This window comes from Lipotes vexillifer, unplaced genomic scaffold, assembly GCF_000442215.2.
Source record: "Lipotes vexillifer unplaced genomic scaffold, Lipotes_vexillifer_v1.1 scaffold1084, whole genome shotgun sequence".
Taxonomy (NCBI): Eukaryota; Metazoa; Chordata; class Mammalia; order Artiodactyla; family Lipotidae; genus Lipotes; species Lipotes vexillifer.
In genome coordinates, this window is record NW_006785495.1 from 1,031,498 (window position 1) to 1,055,771 (window position 24,274).

At 34.5% G+C, this 24,274-nt stretch overlaps 1 protein-coding gene across 3 annotated transcripts in view; it reads left to right on the top strand.

Annotated features, from left to right (window-relative positions):
• Positions 1-24,274, top strand: part of SLC12A2 (solute carrier family 12 member 2) — a 106,178-nt gene that overhangs the window by 74,395 nt on the left and 7,509 nt on the right. Inside the window, exons 16-23 of one of the 3 annotated variants that reach the window (XM_007457612.1) lie at positions 1,541-1,652; positions 3,116-3,256; positions 13,183-13,289; positions 15,237-15,316; positions 17,607-17,732; positions 20,507-20,545; positions 22,003-22,125; positions 23,618-23,729. In XM_007457612.1, coding sequence (XP_007457674.1) covers positions 1,541-1,652; positions 3,116-3,256; positions 13,183-13,289; positions 15,237-15,316; positions 17,607-17,732; positions 20,507-20,545; positions 22,003-22,125; positions 23,618-23,729 — 840 coding nt within the window. Of the gene's footprint in view, positions 1-1,540; positions 1,653-3,115; positions 3,257-13,182; positions 13,290-15,236; positions 15,317-17,606; positions 17,733-20,497; positions 20,546-22,002; positions 22,126-23,617; positions 23,730-24,274 lie in introns of all 3 variants that reach the window. The other 2 variants (XM_007457611.1, XM_007457613.1) reach the window with 2 other exon arrangements.

The following is a 24,274-nucleotide window of genomic DNA, read 5'->3' on the forward strand; positions in this document are numbered from 1 at the left end:
CATCACTGCCCCCGCCCCCCCCCCAGCCTAGCTTACAGGAAAGGGGAAAAAAGTATAGAGGGTGGCCAGCTTCATTTTTAAAGGACAGGACAAGGAATTAGGGACATTGTACGGGCTGGAAATGTCATAGGACCACTTGTAGCTGCTAGGAAGGCTAGGAAATGCAATGTTTAGCTGGGGAGCCCTGTAGCCTGCTGAAGCTCAGGTGTAGAGAGTGGACTACTAGCAGTCTGGGCCTTAGAGGAGGACTTCATATTTGATTGCCCCAAAGCAATTCCCCCAAGCAGAACTGGCTTTTTACATAGCTTGCTAAAATTCTGAATGAGTTAGTACCATTTTTAGGTCTTTATTCAGGTTTTCCTGCTTATTTTATAAGTATAGCTAGGAACTACCCTAACAATTTAGTAGGTAAGTCAGAATTTTTAGTCTATTTGCTTTTTGTTAAAGTTTGTTTTAATTATACACATTGTTGTGATTCATTCTGCTGTGCAGTAGAAGCTAACACAACACTGTGAAGCAACTATACTCCAATAAAACCTAATTTTAAAAAATAATCAAAATTAAAAAAAAAAATTTTTTCTGAATCTGTTTGAATTTATAACATGGATACCTGAATTCTTTTTCTTCAAACAAGGTTGATTTTTATTTCTCGTCAACAAAAATCAAGAGTTAAAAATACATGAAAGGGCTTCCCTGGTGGCGCAGTGGTTGAGAGTCCGCCTGCCGATGCAGGGGACGCGGGTTCGTGCCCCGGTCTGGGAAGGTCCCACGTGCCGCGGAGCGGCTGGGCCCGTGAGCCGTGGCCGCTGAGCCTGTGCGTCTGGAGCCTGTGCGTCTGGAGCCTGTGCTCTGCGACGGGAGAGGCCACAACAGTGAGAGGCCCACGTACCGCAAAAAAACAAACAAATAAGAAAAACATGAAAGTCTTGCCACTGTCTTGTGTTTGCAAAGGCAATTGAATTCAATTTTAGCTTTCATCATAATTAATTAGTATTAAAACTTTTAGTTCAAATAGAAAGCTTTTCTTCACCACAGGTGGTTTTACTCATATGACGTCATTAAAATTAAACTAGATTAGGGAGGGCTGATATTACAAAGTAGAAGTATGATGTGATCAAGCTAAGAAGGAAAGTGACCTGTTTTTTACATGAAGGCAAGGCCATGCTCTCGGAAAGTTTTGTGGACTCTGTGAAAGAACTGGAATATTTATTACCTTTATAAGATGAAAAGTTGTTACATGTTTTTAACCAGCATGGTCATTTCTTTCTGTAGTGCCTCCCAGAATCTTGATGTATAATATTACCTATTAATTTAGGACATTCGGTATGATGGTTGTTCAAAGAAGGTTTTTTTTTTCTGCATTTCTCATGTACCAAGGAACCCTAGTTATGTCATCTTCTGTGAGAATCTTGTGGCCTGTCTTGAGGACAGTTGCATAAAGGAGTGGCTAGTGTAATAATATATTCTTAGAGAAGTGACTTAAAATCATGTCCATGTTATCAAAACCCTAAACTTCTCTTTCTTTTTAATTTTAAATTAGGCCACAGTGTCTTGTTATGACAGGTGCTCCAAACTCACGCCCAGCTTTACTTCATCTTGTTCATGACTTCACAAAAAATGTTGGTTTGATGATCTGTGGTCATGTACATGTGGTAAGTACTAGTTTTGTTTTCTATATTAAAACATTTTTCACTCTGTGTATGTAATTTGTGAAGCTTTCTAGATTTGAAATAATTTGAGTAGGTCTTAGCAAACTATATTGCTTTGGCTAAGAAAAATTACTTCCTGATAACTAAGGAACCTAAATGGAATTCAGTATGTGTTTTTTCTTGCTGATAAATCTCATAAAGTCCTGAGAATACTGGGAACATATACTTATCAGAAAAAAAAAGAGGCTGGAGGAGGTGGACAAATCATGGTAGATATCTAGTATCTGATATGTAAGAAGAGTAGAGTGAATGCTGAATTTCCAAATTCAAACACTTTAATTGCTCATTCATTTTAGTTTTATTCATGAGTAAGGAAATTATTAAAAATAGGGGTAAATGGTCATCCAAAAGTAGTTTTTTGTTTTTGGCATCTTGGCTATTGAAAACAATTACTAGATGATGGATCACCTTTTCTGCATAAGAAATTGGAGTATTTGCCAGATTAACTTATCTCCCAGGCTCTACTGTTCATTTTATTTTGGTGCTAGAAATGCGTGTTATATGCCCTACGTCCCAGCCCCTGCTAGAGTTGATCTTCTACTTGTATAGTAGCAAAGTGAGTGTGCATGCACGTGTGTGTGAGTGTGCATGTGCGTGTGTGTGTGTAGGGTAGTGGAAGAACACACTGAGACACTGACTCCACTCAGGACCTGTGGAGTTTCACAGTTTATCTTAGATCAATTCAGGTTGGGGCCTTGGGCATAAGAAATTACAAAGGGGAAATTCTTCTACTAGGAAAGATAAATTGTACTTTTCCTTGTCTTATTCATGTATAATTAGGGTGTACTTTTAATCTTATTTTTAGATTTTTTAAAAATACATTTTAGGTAAAACATGTAACACATTTTATGTGTTGCTTACAAGGATCAAAATAGAATGGCAAGTTAAAAAAGCTCACTTCCTTTCTTGTGTCATTTCATCGTTTAACAAGTACAAAGAAAAAATGTATTTATATAGCTCACTTTGACTTGTAATGATACTTCTAGGTTTCTGAGAATTAACAACTCAGACATTTGAGACAAACAAAAAAAGACGGGAAACTTTCCATAGAAAAACAGAAGGCTCTTATTTTTCTCTGTGTAATCTCTTCTCCATTTTCAATAATTTATAATTTCTTTCATTTACTAGTATCAAAACATTTATTTTTCAAAGTCTGTGTTTCTTCCTCTCCTCTTCTTCCTTCTACTGGCACCTTCTGTGTCTTTGTTCCATCAACACTGTTTTTTCATAATCTTTATTGGAAAGAATTCACTGACATGAAAATGAAACGCTATCATTATACTTCCCTTCTCCCCCCACCGCCATGTTTAGACACCTTGTTTAAACCAAGATAACAGGAGGATTTTTATAAAAGGGGAATAGATTACCTTTCAGTTAAAGAAATTATTAATATTTTTACCTTAAAGGGTCCTCGAAGACAAGCTATGAAAGAGATGTCCATTGATCAAGCCAAATATCAGCGATGGCTTATTAAAAACAAAACGAAGGCTTTTTATGCTCCAGTACATGCAGATGATTTGAGAGAGGGTGCACAATATTTGATGCAGGTAAATTTGTTACATCTTTCAAATGACAGTATTTTAGTTTTGTGTAAGCTTTCAAAAACTTGTTTATTCCAGGTTTCATTATTCACATTAATACAAATCATAAATCTTTAAAATATCTTTACTGAAGTAGAATACTATAATTTGTATAATTTGAGAGTTACAGAAATACTGTGCTGTTGGCTGACAGTGAAGAACCTCTTTGTGAATTATCTTAGCCTATTTCTGTCCTTTTCCTAAGATAGTTCCCACTCACTCCCTGTTGTGTTAAGTAATGACAGTCCTTATTTAATTTTTTAAAAATTCTAATTCCCTACTATATTTCTATTATTTTACTGGTGCTAAACTTAGACTTCTCTTTCGGTTTTGTGTGTGTCCTAGTAACCAGAATGTGGGATTTGGAATCAGTCCTAGGTTTAAATGCTAGCACTGCTACTTCCTTATAATGGATTTCTGACCAATCAAGTTATTTAACTTCTCAGAAACTCAGTTTCTTCAACCCTTAAAGGTTGTGGGGAGACAGTGTTTGCCAACTTATTTTTATAGGAACCTCTTTATTCAAAAGAAAGCTTAAGCAAAAGCCCATTGACTGTGTCAATTGTGGAGCTGCTTTGTTAGAGGTGGGGGACTCAGTGCTGTCACTGGGCCCTTTCTGTTTTGTGTTTTTTTAAAACTTGACAAGCACATGGTTAAGAATAGCCTAGGCTATCCTGAGGAATAGTAAGGGGTGGGAGTGGGATTGCTTTGCCAGATATAAAGCCTTATTATCATAAAACTATAGTGATTAAGACATTGTGGTATTGAAGTAGAGACAGACAATTCAACTGAGTAGAAATAGATCCACTCATATAGGAAATTTAATACATGACAGAGGTGACACTGAAAAGATGAGCTGGGATAATTGATTATTTATGTGAAAAATATATATAACACATCCTTATAAAGACCAAACAACAAAACATTTCCAGATAGATTAAAGACCTAAACATGAAAGGCAAAATTTGTAAGCTTTTAGAAGAAAATAGAGAATAATTTTATGATCTTGGACTAGGGAAGAAGTTTTTAAATGAGACCCAAAAAGTTGAATTATGAAGAAGAAAGCAATTATTTTTTAGTTAACATTTATAAAACTGTGCTTCTAAAGAAAGCATGAAAACAAAAAATGAAGCCACAGACCTAAAGAAGATAATGTTACCAGCAAAAGAATATGGTCCACAATATATAAAGAAATACTAAATCTATAAGAGAAAAAAAGAATAGCAAAAGACACGCAAAGAAGAGGAAACCTAAATGACAGAAGTAAAAATTAAAACCACAGTACAGCTTTATTCCATACCCGTCAGATTGATCAGAATCAGGTCTGCCAATACCAAGTGTTAGAAATGGTGTAGAGCACTTGGAAATCTTTGCACTGCTGTAGTAAATGTAGACTGGACAGTCACTTGGGACAGCAACCTGGCAGTATTCTGCGTCTTTGAAAAGTGTGGGTATCCTTAGACATTCCATTCTTAAGTGTATACCACAGAGAAATTTTACACATGTGAAGAAGGCTATGTGAAGTTTCATAGCACTATCATTTCTTACAGTGAAAAGGAAATTAAAGTAACTTCAACAGCCATTAATCACATTATTGAAAATTGTGGCATAATCATGCAGTGGAATTCCATATAGTGGTGAAAAGGTACTATACATATCAATGAGGATAAACCTCAGACAGAAATGTTAAGGAAAATAGCAAGTTAAAATAAGAACATGAGTAATATGAAGATAATGTAAATTTTTAGAAATATGTAACTTAAAAATTCATACGTATATATGCCTAGGTAATGGAATATATAGTAAAAATACAAGGAGATCTTGAAAAGGATACATTGGTACTTGATATGTATTTGTGAAGTTTATTTTCTTAAGCTGAGTGGTGGATACATGATTATTTATTACTTTATTCGCTTTTGTATGTGAAATATATAAATATTTCAAACGGAATGCTACCCCTGGTCATAAGGTTGTTCTTGCTTGCTTTTGTGCAGTTTATAGGAATACTTTTGATAACTACTCTATGTATTTAATAAATGTTATGAAGGAAATGAAAATATTTACATACAGCAATGGTTCTTAACTTCAGCCTGCATCACAATCACGTGGTGGACTTGCTAAAACACAGACTGCTGGGCCCCATCTTTACAGTGATTCAGTAGGTCTAGGGTGAGGCCCAATAATTTGCATTTCTAACAAGTTTCCCGGTGATCACGCTGCTGCTGCTGGTCCAGTCCAGGCACTACACTTTGAGAGCCACTGCCCTCGAGGGTTTCTGTGGTATAAATGATGATATCGTAAATTGGCCAAGAGTTAGGAACCATCCTCCTTATCATTCTCCTCTACCTAACATACTCACCCCTGTGGGTTATGACAGTTTCACCAGTGTGAGGCAAAGGGAGCATACATAGAACAGTGCCATTTTGAGACTGCCCTATAAACCTGGCAAGTGCTATTCCCTTTACAAAGATGCCCAGGAGATGGTTTATTCCAGTGGCAGAGCTGTCTGAGGAACTGTTTAAAATATCCTTACAGGGGCTTCCCTGGTGGCGCGGTGGTTGAGAGTCCGCCTGCTGATGCAGGGGACACGGGTTCGTGCCCGGGTTCAGGAGGATCCCACACGCCGTGGAGCGGCTAGGCCCGTGAGCCATGGCCGCTGAGCCTGTGCCTCCGGAGCCTGTGCTCCGCAGCGGGAGAGGCCACAGCAGTGAGAGGCCCGCATACCGCAAAAAAAAAAAAAAATCCTTACAGAAAGGTGAATTGCCTCTTTAGAACTAATCACTGAAATTTTAGTGTAAGTTGCCACTAAGTGTACTTCTCTTTCCTTCGAAACTTCTCGAAAGCTGTTACATAAAGTAGAAAATGCCTTTATGTCTGTTAGAGGTTTATAATCTTTGTCAAAATAGTTTTTTGTACATTGATTTCTTTATACAGTGACTTATTTTATAGTTCTAGCGGTGCTGTTTTAGATGGGTTTGTTTTACTATACATTCTGACTTTTTATTTCTTTGTCCCTTCATTTGTCTAGTTATTAGTTATAATCATAAGCATTTATTTAGAGATTCACTGTTTTAAGGAGAGGTAGTCTTGTCAATAACTTTCTTATGGAGCCCTTTGGCAGTAAGACATTAACACTGCTAACTTCTTTGTTTAAATGGATTTTTCTTTTCTTTTTTTTTTTTTTTAAGGCAGGAGCCACTTGGTTGTCAATCCAATTTTAAACATTCATTTTAAATTAGCAAAAATCTGTTTTTTACAAAAAAATCAGATTACATCATGATGCCCTTTAAATCAAGTAGATCTCATTTAGTCTTAGTGTAGCTATAACTACCTTTTTTCCTGAGCAAAGCTAGTCTAGAATTATCCTGTAATATATGCTGAGTGTTTCTGAAACCTTTCCTCTTCTTCATTAGCCACATTTTGAGGTAAACAGAATTTTTTTTTTTTAATTTTCTATAAAAAATGTACACCGAAATAACACTGCCAATAAGAATATTTAAAATATAAATTATACGCAAGTCCTGTAGCCCCTTTCCAAATATATATACACACATATATTTAATGCCATATTAAATTAACTAAGGATAATTTAAAGCCATCACTCTTAGCTCAACCTTTAAATACTAACCATCTAGAATATGAAGCCAAAACTCTGCATTTTTGTTCAGTGATGCTTTTTTCCAGCCAATATTTTATTATACATTACCATTGTCAACAACATTCTTTAATTAATGTAACATTTAATGCCTATTTTTAATGGATTTAGCATAATATGCTAAAGCAATTTCTTTTTTTTTTAACATCTTTATTGCAGTATAATTGCTTTACAATGGTGTGTTAGTTTCTGCTTTATAACCAAGTGAATCACCTATACATATACATATATCCCCATATCTCCTCCCTCTTGCGTCTCCCTCCCACCTTCCCTATCCCACCCCTCTAGGTGGTCACAAAGCACCAAGCTGATCTCCCTGTGCTATGCGGCTGCTTCCCACTAGCTATCTCTTTTACATTTGGTAGTTTATGTATGTCCATGCCACTCTTCTCACTTCACCCCAGCTTACCTCCCCCTCCCTGTGTCATCAGGTCCATTCTCTACATCTGTGTCTTTATTTCTGTCCTGCCCCTAGGTTCTTCAGAACCATTTTTTTTACTCCATATATATGTGTTAGCATATGGTATTTGTTTTTCTCTTTCTGACATACTTCACTCTATATGACAGTCTCTAGGTCCATCCACCTCACTACAAATAACTCAATTTTGTTTCTTTTTATGGCTGAGTAATATTCCATTGTATGTACGTGCCACATCTTCTTTATCCATTCATCTGTTGATGGACACTTAGTTTGCTTCCACGTCCTGGCTATTGTAAATAGAGCTGCAATGAATATTGTGGTACTTGACTCTTTCTGAATTATGGTTTTCTCAGGGTATATGCCTAGTAGTGGGATTGCTGGGATGTATGGTAGTTCTATTTTTAGTTTTTTAAAGAACCTCCATACTGTTCTCCATAGTGGTTGTATCAATTTACATTCCCACTAACAGTGCAGGAGGGTTCCCTTTTCTCCACACCCTCTCCAGCATTTCTTTTGTTTGTAGATTTTTTAATGATGGCCATTCTGACCGGTGTGAGGTGATACCTGATTGTAGTTTTGATTTGCATTTCTCTAATGACCAGTGATGTTGAGCATCCTTTCATGCGTTTGTTGGCTATCTGTATATCTTCTTTGGAGAAATGTCTGTTTAGGTCTTCTGCCCATTTTTGGATTGGGTTGTTTGTTTTTTTGATATGGAGCTGCATGAGCTGCTTGTAAATTCTGGAGGTTAATCTTTTGTCACTTGTTTTGTTTGCAAATATTTTCTCCCATTCTGAGGCTTGTCTTTCTGTCATGTTTATGGTTTCCTTTGCTGTGCAAAAGCTTTTAAGTTTCATTAGGTCCCATTTGTTTATTTTTGTTTTTATTTCCATTTCTCTAGGAGGTGGGTCAAAAAGGATCCTGTTGTGATTTATGTCATAGAGTGTTCTGCCTATATTTTCCTCTAAGAGTTTTATAGTGTCTTTAGGTCTTTAATCCATTTTGAGTTTATTTTTGTGTATGGTGTTAGGGAGTGTTCGTATTTCATACTTTTACATGTACCTGTCCAGTTTTCCCAGCACCACTTATTGAAGAGACTGTCTTTCCTCCATTGTATATTCTTGCCTCCTTTATCAAAAATAAGGTGACTGTATGTGCGTGGGTTTATCTCTGGGCTTTCTATCCTGTTCCATTGATCTATATTTCTGTTTCTGTGCCAGTACTGTACTGTCTTGATTACTGTAGCTTTGTAGTATAGTCTGAAGTCAGGGAGCCTGATTCCTCCAGCTCCGTTTTTCAAGATTGCTTTGGCTATTTGGGGTCTTTTCTGTTTCCATACAAATTGTGAAATTTTTTCTTCTAGTCTGTGAAAAATGCCAGTGGTAGTTTGATAGGGATTGCATTGAATCTATAGATTGCTTTGGGTAGTAGAGTCATTTTCACAATGTTGATTCTTCCAATCCAAGAACATGGTATATCTCTCCATCTGTTTGTCTTGTCTTTAATTTCTTTCATCAGTGTGTTATAGATTTCTGCATACAGGTCTTTTGTCTTAGGTAAGTTTATTCCTAGGTATTCTATTCTTTTTGTTGCAGTGGTAAATGGGAGTGTTTCCTTAATTTCTCTTTCAGATTTTTCATCATTAGTGTATAGGAATGCTAGAGATTTCTGTGCATTAATTTTGTATTCTGCTACTTTACCAAATTCATTGATTAGTTCTAGTTGTTTTCTGGTAGCATCTTTAGGATTCTCTATGTATAGTATCATGTCCTTTGCAAACAGTGACAGTTTTACTTCTTTTCGATTTGGATTCCTTTTATTTCTTTTTCTTCTCTGATTGCTGTGGCTAAAACTTCCAAAGCTGTGTTGAATAATAATGGTAAGAGTGGACAACCTTGTCTTGTTCCTGATCTTAGAGGAAATGGTTTCAGGTTTTCACCATTGAGAACAGTGTTGGCTTGGGGTTTGTCATATATGGCCTTTATTATGTTGAGGTAAGTTCCCTCTATGCTTACTTTCTGGAGGGTTTTTATCATAAATGGGTGTTGAATTTTGTCGAAAGCTTTTTATGCATCTATTGAGATGATCATAGGGTTTTTATCCTTCAATTTGTTAATATGGTGTATCACATTGATTGATTTGCATATATTGAAGAATCCTTGCATTCCTGGGATAAATCCCACTTGATCATTGTGTATGATCCTTTTATTGTGCTGTCAGATTCTGTTTGCTAGTATTTTGTTGAGGATTTTTACATCTATGTTCATCAGTGATATTGGCCTGTAGTTTTCTTTCTTTGTGACATCTTTGTCTGGTTTTGGTATCAGGGTGATGGTGGCCTCGTAGAATGAGTTTGGGAGTGTTTCTCCCTCTGCTATATTTTGGAAGAGTTTGAGAAGGAGAGGTTTTAGCTTTCTCTAAATATTTGATAGAATTTGCCTGTGTAGCTGTCTGGTCCTGGGCTTTTGTATGTTGGAAGATTTTTTAATTTATTTTTTATTTTATTTTTATTTTTTTGGGGGGGTACGCGGGCCTCTCACTGTTGTGGCCTCTCCCGTTGCGGAGCACAGGCTCCGGACGCACAGGCCCAGCGGCCATGGCTTACAGGCCCAGCCACTCCGCGGCATGTTGGATCTTCCCGGTCCAGGGCATGAACCCGTGTCCCCTGCATCGCCAGGCGGACTCTCAACCACTGTGCCACCAGGGAAGCCCTGTTGGAAGACTTTTAATCACAGTCTCAATTTCAGTGCTTGTGATTGGTCTGTTCATATTTTCTATTTCTTCCTGGTTCAGTCTCGGAGTGTTCTTCTTTTCTAAGAATTTGTCCATTTCTTCCAGGTTGTCCATTTTATTGGGATACAGTTGCTTGTAGTAATCTCTCATGATCCTTTGTATTTCTGCAGTGTCAGTTGTTATTTTCCTTTTTCATTTCTAATTCTATTGATTTGAGTCTTCTCCCTGTTTTTCTTGATGAGTCTGGCTAATGGTTTATCAGTTTTGTTTATCTTCTCAAACATTTTAGTTTTATTGATCTTTGCTGTTGTTTCCTTCATTTCTTGTTAGTAATTCTTAAATACGAATCTCATGGCAGTACTTAACTAAATTAGATAACCATGATGTTTGGAAATGTTTTTACTTAATAGTCATGGCAGAAATAAAAAGCCACATACTATTGGGGAAAGAGTTGTTCTTGCTGCTACAGTAAAAATGGTTATGATGATACACAGAAAAATATTATAACAAACTAAATGCCTTTCTTGTCGGCAAGTTCTGGTGGAAGATTCACAGAAAACATTGCTAACGATTCAAAAAAAAACAGTGAGAATGTTTTGGCTGAAACTGAAGCTATTTGTAATAAGCTTCAGATGACTGCATTTTGCTATATCAGTTTCAATTATGGAAGTCCACGAAGAACTGATTTTCTATGAGCCAAAAGGAATATGTTCCAGAGAAGACATATTTTCAGTAATGTTATTTCTTTAAAACACATGATGTTTTATGGAAACTGAAAACATTACTTCTAACTGAATAGGTACTTTGATTAAAATTTACAAAGGATTTAGGATGACTGATAGATGTGAAATTTCTTTACTCAGTCATTCAAGGGAAAGTTATTACGATAATGAAGTTGAAAACATAAGTGCACAGAGTACCTCTGAATGTTACTGTCAATTTTATAAAAATAAAACCTTTTAATTATAACAAGATTGTAACCAAAGTTTGTGATGAGAAACGGAGTAACTCTGACAGTATTTTGTACCATCAAGAAGTTTCTGGTCATCTTGTAGCTTACTTCATTAAAAACAATAAAACTTGAAGATAGTTCTTGGTTTTCTTTTACCAAAAAGAAACAAAAAAATCAAAATTATGTTGTGTGGTTAGTGGCTACCTTGCTATGTAACAGTTTTTTAAATAAAAATAAATATTCTTTATCTCCTGAGGGCAAAGCGTTGTTTATAGTAGAGTGAAAAAAAGAATCTTATTTTTTGAAAGAAACTTGTGCATGGATAGAACATTTTGAAAATGAATGTAAACTTTACATGGTTAGGCTTCTTTTGTTCCCTAATTATCCAGAGTCTTTACAACAGTGTCTGGCACATGGTCAGCACTTGGTAAGTACCTGAATTAATTTAATCTTTAACACAAAATGATTTAAGTATATCACCTATAAAAACTTAAGTGTGACCTCAGGCACATAAAATATTAATTCAAAATGGATCTAAGATCTAAATATAAGGACTAAAACCATAAAGCTCTTTAAAGAAAACATAGAGGTAGATCTTCATGACCTTGAATTTGGCAATGGATTCTTAGATATGGCACCAAAAGCACAAGCAACAAAACAAAAAAGTAAACAAATTCAACTTCATCACAATTAAAAACTTTTGTGCACCTAAGGATATTATCAAGAAAATGAAAAGACAATCTACAGAATGGAAGAAAATCTTTTTACATCATATATCTGATAAGGTTTAATATCCAAAATATACGTAGAATTCCTAAAGCAGCAACAAAAAGACAACCCAATTAAAAAATTGGCTAATAACTTGAATAAACATTTCTCCAAGGAAGAAATAAAGATAACTAATAAGCATATGAAAAAAATGCTCAGTATCATTAGTCATTAGAGCAATGCAAATCAAAGCTACAGTGAGATACCATTTTACACTACTAGCATGAGTGTAATTAAGTAAACAATCAAACAGGAACAAGTGTTGCTGAGGATGTGGAGAAATTGGAACCTTTGCATTGCTGGTGGGAGTGTGAAATGATGCAGCTGCTGTGGGAGACAGCTTAGTAGTTCCTCAAAAGTCTAAACAAGGAATTACTGTATATCCAGCAAGTCTACTCCTAGGCATATACCCAAAGAAATTAAAAGCTGGGAGTCACACAGATATTTGTAGGCCAGTGATTGTTGCAGCATTATTCACAGTAGCCAAAAGATAGAAACAACCTAAGCATGTATCAGCAGATGAATGGATAGACAAAATGTGGTATACACATAGAATGAAATATTATTCAGCCATAAAAAGGAAAGAAGTTCTAATAGATGCTGTAACATAAGCAAACTCGTAGAGACAAAAGTAGATTAGGTGTTACCAGGGCCTGGAGGGAGGAAAGAATGGGTAGTTATTACTTAGTGTTTACAGAATTTCTGTTTAGGGTGATGAGAAACTTTTGGAAACAGATAGTGGGGTTGGTTGTACAACACTGTGAACGTAATTAATGCCATTGAATTGTACATCTTAAAATGGCAAACTGTTTTATCTTTTACCATAAAAAAAAAATCTTATGTGAGTAGCCAACCTTGGGAATAGAATTTTTAGTGTGTTTTAAAATATTACGAAAGAGGAATTCTCTAGTGGCGCACTGGTTAAGAATCCGCCTGCCAGTGCAGGGGACGTAGGTTCAAGCCCCGGTCCGGGAAGATCACACATGCCACAGAGCAACTAAGCCCGTGTGCCACAACTACTGAGCCTGCACTCTAGGGCCCGCGACCCACAACTACTGAGCCCGCGTGCCACAACTACTGAAGCCCGCGCGCCTAGAGCCCACACTCCACAACAAGAGAAGCCACCGCAGTGAGAAGCCCCCGCACCCCAATGAAGAGTAGCCCCCGCTCGCTGCAACTAGAGAAAGCCTGTGCGTAGCAACGAAGACTCAACACAGCCAAAAATAAATAAAATAAATAAATAAATTTATAAAAACACGTTAAAAATAAAAATGTTTAGAGGCTGTCCATCAGGAGGATATTGTCATTTAAAAAGCATTTTGTGAATGGCATATCTTTAAAGTTGTATTTTTTCTGTGTTTTAGGCTGCTGGTCTTGGGCGTATGAAACCAAACACACTTGTCCTTGGATTTAAGAAAGATTGGTTGCAAGCAGATATGAGGGATATGGATATGTATATAAACTTATTTCAGTAAGTATCCTTTTAATTTGGTAACTTAGTTGATTCAGAAAATATTAATTTTGAAAGCTTGCACTGGTTTTTGAAGTCTGTTTCTCATGTAGTCTCTTCTAGTAGAAGCATAGAATGAAAATAATCATTTGGAAGTTATTTACATTTCTTTTTTTAAAATGCACTTATCTTGCTTTTCCACCCCCTTGAAGTATTAAGTTCTGAGTTTACTATTCACTTTTCAGTGGTTATTTCCAATGATGTTTATAAGACAGCTTAGTTTTGATTTACATCACATTAATTTCCGTCTTACAGGTTGTCTAATGAGTTCTTATCCTTTTGTTACTTTGTCTTTCTGATTTTAATCTATCCATGTTATTTTTGGATACGTATCTGTTTAATCTATTACAAAGGTGTTTTGGGACTGAGTTATTTAATAAAAAGAATAAAATTTCTATTTTTGTCATACTTTGTTTTTAATCTTGAAAAGTACTTTTTCTAGTATTCCTAGTATTTATTTAGCAAATCTCTTTATCTCATTCACACTGTTTTATAGAGGATAAGGATTCCCTCTTAGTACATCATACTTGATTGAAGAGTAGTCTTTTTCTTGTCATAGATGCTGATGAAATAGAACTGTTCACTCCTTATAAAGTATTTCTGTATAAAAATTGTCATTTAAAAAAATCTATATTTGGCAAAATAACTCTAGTACCAGATTCAAATCCTACTTCTCTGTGAATTTTTATCTGTTTATCCTTAACTCACTGGAGTTATTTCCCTTCCTGGAGCTCCTGTTTTATCTATTGGTAGAACCATATAATTATTTGCCTGTATCACATATAATGCTTTTGTTTTCATAGCTACCTTGAAACATCTATGTGGAAGTAACCAGGTCTCATACTTTACTTTCATAAATCTCTTTATATTCATTAGTAAAATATACGATAGTTAAGATTTCCCAAGTAATTGTTAAATGGTTTTTAGTAAAATTCAAGCTCTGCTGGTTTGTCAGACGTTGTGACTGGTCTTTGGCTTTGGGTTCGTTAACTTTTTCATAAACAGCACTTCACTCTCCCTTTCTAATTCTGTAGTCTGTACTACGTATGCATGGGGATTAGGGAAAGTTTTCTTTGAAGATGTTAAGACCAGTGAGATGGAGTAATTATCCTAGAAAATAGAAAAAGAGACATTTTTGCAAATCATTCATTCATTATTAGTTGTAGTTTGTCATAACGGGAGCGCTGAAAGAAAGGAGTCTTTTCTGACACTGATCTTTTAGGAACTGAAGTGAATGTTTGCTCTGAGAGTCAAGTGTTAATCCAAGTATTATATGTCAAGCAGCAGTTTAAAGATAGGTAAAATATTGCTCTCTGGTTTCTGGAACCATAGACATTGATGGCTATTTTAAAGCAGTGATACTGCTTACTCTTTTATCTTGTGACACTTATGTTCTGGTTGTGATTTTAAATACCTTGAACAGTTGAGGTATACTTTATTTACTATGTATGTATTAACAGTATGGAGGGTCTGAAACTGCAAATCAACTTCTATAGCTTAAAGAAATTATATAGATTATAGAAATTTCTATACCTTATAGCAAAAACATTTAGCTATTTTAGTCTGAAGTAGACTAAGAGCTATATTCACTGGATTTTCTTTAAGGAAATTGATTTTGATTCAATTACTTTATTAACTATTTTTTTAAATACTTGTAGTTATTTCTTCTCTAATAGTTAATTAGATCTTTCATAGTACAGCAGAGGAAGGTTAACATGTCTATTAATTTTTTCTCCAGTGAATCTGGAGAAAATATGGATGTCACTGTAATTTTTAAAGCATATTATAAGAATCAGATACTTAAAGCTGAAAGTAAATTTAGAGATCATCTACTATTGCCTTCATTTTACAGAAGAGAGAAACAAATTTTTGTGATTTAAAAAAATTTTTTTTTTTTTCTTGTTACAGTGACGCCTTTGATATACAATACGGAGTAGTAGTTATCCGCCTAAAAGAGGGTCTGGATATATCTCATCTTCAAGGACAAGGTAAATCTTGTTTGAAATACATTTTTTATCTTAAAAATATAAATTACTTTGTTAGAAAATTATATATAATTCTACAAATTCTTTAAAAATTTTAATATTTACCATCTAATATGTGTCATATACTTATTGTATGGCATTTTAAGATCAGATCTGATTGGCTCTACCAAAGTTTGGATTTTCTCTTTATACCAACCTGAATGGTGGCTAGTAATTATTAATAGAATAAAATTCAATTCAAATCGTAAGTTTAAGAGAAACAGACATTAGTTATGATTGTAGTTTGGCCAAAGTTATAAAAATACATGATAAATAAAATAATCAAAAGAAAACATTTTAGACATTTTCATGTTTATGGAAGATATACTTTGTACATAGAGGCATATTAATAATGAAAAACTAAACTTTGTTGTATCATTTACTCTTTCTTCAGAAAAGACTATATTTTTGTAACTTTCTCATTTTGAAGTAATTATAGTTTCACAAAATTTGTGTACCCTTCCTCCAGTTTCCCCCACTGGTAACATCATAACTATAGTTCTGTATCAAAACCAGGAAATTGACATTGGGACAATTTACATACCTTATTCAGATTTCACCAGTTTTACATACACTTGTGTGTGCAAATGTGCACACAAGCACATGTGTGTGGTTCTGTTTCACTTGTCACATATGTTGTTTCATGTAAGATACAGAGCTGTTCCATCACCACAAAGATCTCCCTTGTGCTACTGCATTATAGCTTCCATTCATACCCTTTCCTTGTTCTCTAACCCCTGACACCCACTGATCTCCTCTCAAACTATATAATTTTTTAAGCTTTTAAAACTTTTTTTTCATTAAGCTTAAAACCTGTTAAAGTATACTTAGCACTTTTGCCAACTTTATAAAAACTATGGAAAATTCCATACCCTCTAATGATTTCCTGGTAGCTTAAAAAATACTGTAAGTTTAAGAAAATTTGTGTACCTAATATTTTATCCTTATCAATTAATTAACCAGGTCATCAAAATTAGCTAAGGCTAAATAGGTGAGAGGCATATAATGAACTTTCCTCATCTGTTCATGTATTTAAACTGTTCTAATCCTCCCACTCCCCCCACCACTTTAAGGGTATTGTGCATTTCTGAAAGGAATGCTTTGAGGTCTTTATCCATGTAACACAAAAGTGTGGCCTGCTGAAAATGCATTTTCTTACTCTGGAGTAGGCCTTGCAAAATACTATTTATTATGCTTGTTATGCTCTAACAGTAATTTTGGTTTAGGATACCTGTTAACTCTGCATAATTATTAGTAGTGTTCCCTTTCACTCTCAAAAACATCAGAGTTTGGCTAATAAATAATATACTCTGTAATTTGCTGAGATTTAAATGTGATTGGAAGTTCAAGAAAATATTTTCAAGTGTTTATAATCATAAGAATTGTTTTGAAAGCCCCCTTATTCATCATTAAGATTTGGAGACAGTAATTTGCTTTAGCACAGGGCTTAAGAGCATAGGCTGTAGAGTCAGATATGCTTTGAAACTTCCAGCTTTTTCTCTTAGTAGTTTTGTAGCTGGGGCAAATTTGTTGACTTCCAAGCCTCAGTTTCCTCATCTTTATTCATAAGGCTATTGTGAAGATACTGTCTGTGAAGCTCTTAGCATAGTGCTGGCACTGAGGCTTACATACTTTCTATTGTTATTTCTCTTAATATACACATATCAGTGATGAGTATTATGGATAGAAGATCAATTCATATTATGTTTGTCTTTATGATAAATCTTTTTTATTGTGGAAGCTAAACGTTTACTAACTCCTTCCCAAAAAACAAAAAATGAAGAAAGTGCTTTAAAAATAGAGACGGCACTTTCACCATGAGCTTCTATCCCCTAGTTTTGGCTCTATAGTCATGGGTATAATTTTTCACTGTTGTCTGTCATCTTATATGTATATGAACATTTGTCACATCCTACATTTTTTACATGTGTAAATGACTTTTAGAGTTGGTTCACATTTTATACATCATTCTTTTGTCTACCAGATTCTTATGTTCTGTACATCTGACTCATTACTGATTCCCCATCACCTAATTCAAATGTCTGACAGTTAGTTGTGGCTAAAGATATTTAGTTGAATAGTCATTTCAAAATTGATTGTCACATTTGTTTATAATAAGAAATTATTCATTATAAACTTACTTACCATTATCATTATAAACTTTTCTTAAAATTGTCATTTAATTGCTATTATACCATGATGCCCTCTTTTGTTAAAAGATTCAGATAACATTTTGAATACTTTATGTCTACAGAAGAATTACTGTCATCACAAGAGAAATCTCCTGGTGTCAAGGACGTGGTACTAAGTGTGGAGTATAGTAAAAAATCAGATTTAGATACTTCTAAACCATCTAGTGAAAAATCCATTACACATAAAGGTAATTTTTATTCAAACAAGAAATTTTATTAATGGCAATGTTTTAATTTTGGAAGAAATAGTTTTTATTATATGGCATGTCTTACAAAGTAACCAGTTCTCAAACATGTATTGTTCATTTCTAGTTGCTCAGGTAAAATTTATGCCTTTCCAAAATGGCTACAAATGATTATTTTTAAGGTATTAAGTAGATCATAGAACAGAAACCATGCCAGTTAATTAAACATGCTCTTGTGTGTTTTTATTTATACTTAATTTTAATTTGAAGCATAGATTAATCTGAACTTGGAAAGAAACATGGTAGTTTTCGAGTAATGTGTGTATAGCATATGATAACATTGAAAGGAATGAGGTTTATAAAATTAGTTTACATAATTTTTTTTGTAAATCAAGATACTTCAATACCAGGGGTTTTGTTTATGTGCTGAGACACTCAGAATATTTTTACATCTACTGTACCTGGTATTGTTCAGGTAAAACAATGTAGTAAAATATCAAGTGTAATTTTATTGCTCAATGTAGTCTCCTCCCAAGAAATGAGTAATTTACGTTTGTCTGCTGAACTGTTGGGCCATAATTACAGAAATAAATACTCCTGGTGGCTAATGTGGTTTAAGCCACAAAAAGATTTCCAAATCTCCTGAGACTTTGGGATAATTTCATCCACAAATCTCTATGTCATGTTTATGAGAAGGAAAGAGGAATGACTTCCAAATCTTACTCTCCCACCCTCACTCTCCTACCTCTGTTCAGCCTAGTATCTCCATCTGTCCTACTCCCAGCTGACATGCAACAAGAAAAATCTGCACTGTAAATCATCAAACCGTATCATACTTTTGCTTCCTGTAAAATAATTACCATTCTTTTTCTGAAATTGATAACCTTGGACAACTCCTATCTCTGAAATCTCTTCTAGATTATTTAGAAGCATTAATGTTGCTTTTTCTTTCCTCCTTATTTACCTTGTTTGCTTAGAGTAGTGGTAGTTGAGAGTTTAGTTGAGACCCATTTTCCATATCAATTCTTTGCTGGCTTGATTATAATCTTTTTTTTTCTATTTCACCTCAAAATTCTATAAACTGGTTCTGATAACTCTTCTTATGTTCCTGCATTTATTTTTAGTTTGTGGTATACATTCTTTCATTTCCTCTTGTTTGTTGTTGTTGTCCTTTTCTCTTGCCTAAAACAGATCCTTTCTTTATGGAATCTGTTAGGAATTAACAGGTAAAACTATGATAGGAGGAGAAGTAATATATTTATCAGGCATCTACTGTTCCTCTCACACTGTAGTAGATGTTATCCATTCATTAGCTCATTAATGTATGTCACAATCTTATGAAGTCTATTTTTATAGAGTAGGGAACTGGGTCAGTACATTTCTACTCATCTTTTTATTACAAAAATGTAAATGCCTTTAACTTAGTTTAAATCATTTTTCAGTGTCAAGATTTCCTTGACATTTCTGAGCTCTTTGAAATGAATACAGAATGTCCATAGTTATATTTGTTTTTTATTATCATTAAAGATAGATAATATCAAATATCTACTTTATAGGAACAGTAATATTTAATACTGTTAAATTAAATGTAATAATTGAAATGTTTCTTGTTCCATAACAGGCATAAAAATTAGCATTCAAAAATAGCATTTATTTTATTTTGTGTTTATTTTCTATTTAGCCAGTTATTTTCAAAATTAGTATAGAAAATATAGGAAAGTTTATATAATTTTAAACGTCTTCAGAATTATAAACATTCTGGTATAGTTATTATATTTGGTACGTCTGTCTTATTGAGGCATGCAGTATGCAGAGGGACAGAAAGAGTACCCTGTGAATATGTGTTTTGTGCTAGGCACTGAGCTGAGTGCATTAATGCTTGCAATATGACAACCTTAAGAGGTAGGTATTGTTCACCCTTTTAACAAAGGAGGAAAGTGAGGAGTTAAGTAACTAGCTTAAGGTCACACAGCTAGAAGATGGGTTAGAGGTAATCTTGGAATGCTGGGAGTCTGACTCAAGAGCCCACTGCAGTGTACTCTTTCCTGTCCAAGTTGGGAGTTTTATGTGCCTTAAACAAATAGTACAGCTTAGAATATGAAAAGATTTCAGATTAGGAGAACTATTAACCCTAGGAAATATTTATAGATATGTAAATGGACTGACATATGCTATATACATGCATGTATACACACATGTGTATATATACATATACATATATGTGTATATATAAATTTATGTATTTGAAAAATCACTCCTGTATAACCTGGCATTTTATGTAAACCAAAAGACTTGTCTCTGATCAAATTCCTAAATATTCAAGTGGTGATTAATTTTTACAAATACCAAATATATCTATTAAGGGCTTCTAAAATTCCTTGTCAGTCATTTGCACAGTGATGCAGTGGCATGTTTGAAATTTATGTATTACTTGCAACATCAGTTTTATAATATCATATTTCTACTCTATAAGCCAGAGCAACTGATTTCAAGTATGAAAGTTTAAAAATTCTAAAGTTTTTGTCAGTTTTACAGGAATGAAATTTAGGGGTGGGTGTTACTCAGTAGCCCTGTTGGAGGAGTCTAAAATATGTTTGCTTTTTCAAATCCTGAACACTCAGTGTAGAAAATATCTTCAGTCTTAATTATTTTTCACACTGTTTCTTCATACTATGTTTTATTTATAAATGTGTTCTAGTTACATTTTCATTATTTTATTAATAAGAAGGCAATTAACTTATATTTTGTGTTTTTTAAACATAATCTAGATGAGGAAGAGGATGGCAAGACTCCAACTCAGCCACTGTTGAAAAAAGGCAGGCATTTTTCATCATTTTATTTTAATCCTTTTTCTCATACTGTTAATTCTTTAACTCCAGTCTTACTGTTTTCTTTCTTTACCTTGGTTTTCATTTCCATGGTGAGGTGATGTTACAGGTTTTTATTAAATGCAGATTAGAAAAATTATCATTAGGCCAACTAAAGCATTAAATTATCCCAGGAAAAGGTAATATAACAAAGACAAATTCTTTTAAATCGAAGACAAATTCTTTTAAATCATGGTAGTATTTCAGAAATATTCAAATCCTGAAAGTCAGTATTGTAATTTTTAAATTTAAACTGCATGGTTTAGATGATAAGTAGAGACACTGAAATAGGTTTATTTACAGTGTCACTTGCATTCTTTACCATCAGTTGTACCCAGCCAAGTCCTTAATTTTGATACTAATATATTTCTCATTTCAAAAATTACAATATTTCTCACAGTCCTGCTGCGTTTGGGAGATACAGTCATGTCAACATACATGAATTTTATGAGAAGGAGATAGAGGTGAGAGTTATGGAGCAGTGTGGTTTGGTAGCCATATTATTTCATCATGCAAAATCATTCGTCATGTTTTGCGTACATCATGGCAGCATGAAAAGTGAATGATAGACATTCTACAAAAGTGATCAGACTTCCTTCTGTGGATTTATGCTTTTAAAATTCGGTGTAGGGATTTCATTATATTCATTTGCTTGCTCACAGAGTCAGTGCTGATTTTTTTTTCTTCCTTTTTAATTCCTGGGGATACATAATGGGAACTCCCTTGATAAATTGTTCTTTAGACCTACAGTAGATGGGTGCCCTTCCTAGGAGTTCCCACAGTCTTTCTGTGGTTCAAAGAAAGATGTGGTGGTTATATGGCTTTAGAATTGGGCCTCACATATTGAGGGGACAAAAGTTAGGTATAGATGAGGGAGTTTTTCCTTAGACTGAGCGGTTTCATTGTGATAACTGCATGATTGTATTGATATGTCTCCCATTTCTTTCTGTCTTTTATATTACAGATAACGTTACATTTAAATTTTTTTTTGAGCTTTAAATTATTGAGAAACCAGATTACCAAAGAAATTATGTTCATGAAACGGGCATAAGCTTAATTTGCCCAGTTAGCCTGAAACAGCTTTTCAAAAATCAAAATCTAGCGATCATAATTTTCTTTAGTAGTTTTTATGATTCTCTTTCATTCAGAATGCTTCAAAATATTAGAAATTAGGCAAGATAATTTGGATGAGTTTAGGTATTATAGAGATATTATTTATCTGTAACCATTTTAAAAGTATACTTAAATTGTAAACAACTATAACCTTATGATTGATGTCATATATACAACTATCTACATTATAAACATTTGAATATACAAAAGTTAGGGAACTATGGGAATTTAGCAAAATATACTTTAATATTTACCTCCTCCCTAATATCTTATTTTTCTGCTTGATCCTTCAGAACCCAAAGGCCCTGCTGTGCCTTTAAATGTAGCTGACCAAAAGCTTCTTGAAGCCAGTACACAGTTTCAGAAAAAACAGGGAAAGAACACTATTGATGTCTGGTGGCTTTTTGATGATGGAGGTAAGGTTGCTAACATATGTTTTTAAGAAGTTTAAATTTTCTGAAGTTTTGGGGGTAGTACTAGGAAATGGTATATACTCTTCATTGACCCCATTCCTGTTAAGCCAGGTCCCCCAAAGCAACAGGATTAGTTCCAGAATCAGGCATCACACTTCGTTGTCCTGTCCCTTCAGTATCCTTCAATTTGAAAGTTGCTCAGTCCTTCCTTGAGCTTCATGACTTTAACATTATTTTTTAGATATTACAGATCATTTTGTAGTAGAATGTCACTTGATTTGGAGTGCTGTTTAATGATTCATCATAATTAGTTTCTGTGGGTAGAAATATCACAGAAGTGATGCTGTGCCCTTCTGTCTGTGTCTTATCAGGTGGCACATAGTGTTGATTTGTCTCATCACTGGTGAAGGTAGCTTTGACCATTGAGTAAGGTGGTTTTCCCCAGGTTTACCGAAAACTTATTGTTACCCCCTTTTATGATTATGATATTAGGGCACGGGGAGTTACTTTGAGACTATGCACATATACCATCGTTACTGCTATTTTTGGCACCATCTTTAGCATCCATTGATATTTCTGCCTGAATTTATTCTTGCCGTTACTCTTGTTGTGGTGTGTTTGTGGTGTCCAAATGATGATTTTTCCAATCCCGTCATTTCTTCATTTATTAGTTGGTGTTTAACTATAAAGAGGAGCTTTCTCTTTACTTCTATGTGGACTTATGGATTCCTGTTTTATTCAGTGGATTATGATTTTTTCATTCTCATAGTTTGTTTTGATGTTGTCCCAGATTTGGCCAGCAGTATTCTCTTTAGGATAACTTCTGTGTCCATTTGTCATGTCCAAATCATTCTTTATTTTCTGATAAAATAAGACGTTCCAGGCTCAGTTTTGTACTTTACCTACACCAACACTTGAATCACCCTTTATCCAAAGAGGCTTGATTCCTTTTGGTGGAGAATGGTATTTAGAAACAAAGGTCAGGGCATTAGAAGTGCCCGTTTCTACTAGGGTGTGACTGCTTCCAGGCCCTCTTAGTGGACAGATGTAGGATACACACACACACACACACACACCCGCACACACTTATTTGTATATACAGGTATAGATTGAAAACACTTCCATTGCAACACTGCAGGGTTTGCTCCAGCTTCTCCCTTTTTATGTTTCTCATTCCATTGAAAAACATGGCACCCATTAGCTTCAGTGAATACTCTCTTTTCCTCAGTCCTGATACAACCAGTCTCCCTACCCTGCCAGGCCACTATCCCATTTCTTTGCCTTCCTCGCATGGGCCCTGACTCCACTGGGCCTCCCTCCTTATTCAGGCCTGCCAAGTGGCTTTTTGACTGAATTATTAAGGAAGGACTGGAAGAACAATTTTGTTTCATACTGAGTTATAATAAAGGTGTTTTTAGCAACTAACTTGAATTAAAAGTTCTTAATTGAGAAATTAGTGTTTTAATAAGTGATTTGTTATATTTTTATGATTCAGGTTTGACCTTATTGATACCTTATCTTCTGACTACCAAGAAAAAGTGGAAAGATTGTAAGATCAGAGTATTCATTGGTGGAAAAATAAACAGAATAGACCATGACAGGAGAGCGTAAGTCTGTTTTAAATTGATGGGCATTTATCTAGTAGTACTTCGTTATTTCAATATAGATTTGATAGGGATAACAATTAGACAACACAGAAAATGTCAGTCATGTTGCTCTGTTCTGTAGTGAAGCTGAAAAGTCTAGTTAAACAAGTAAAACCTCATTCTCTTTTAGTCTTAACGTTTAAGTTTAGATTCTTGGTTTTACTTATATGTAATATTTTTTAATATATTGACATTTTAGAAAATCGTTATTAAATACTTGCAGCATCAAAGTGTTAAGCAGCCTTTTTTAAAAAGAAAAATCAGGGTAAAAAATACACAAAAGTGATAATTCGTATATGCATTATATTTTGTAGACTTCTAGACAACAGAAATGCAGGATGGCACTGTCCATTTTCTTATTTCTGTCTGTCCTGTCACAATTCTAGTTCTGGTTTCATTGCTTCTCTAAGTACACTGTGTCTCATCTCTGACCATTTCGTAATACATCATGCATATTGCTCCCAATTTCACGTTTAGAAAGCAAAGCTTTGATCATGTGATGCCTC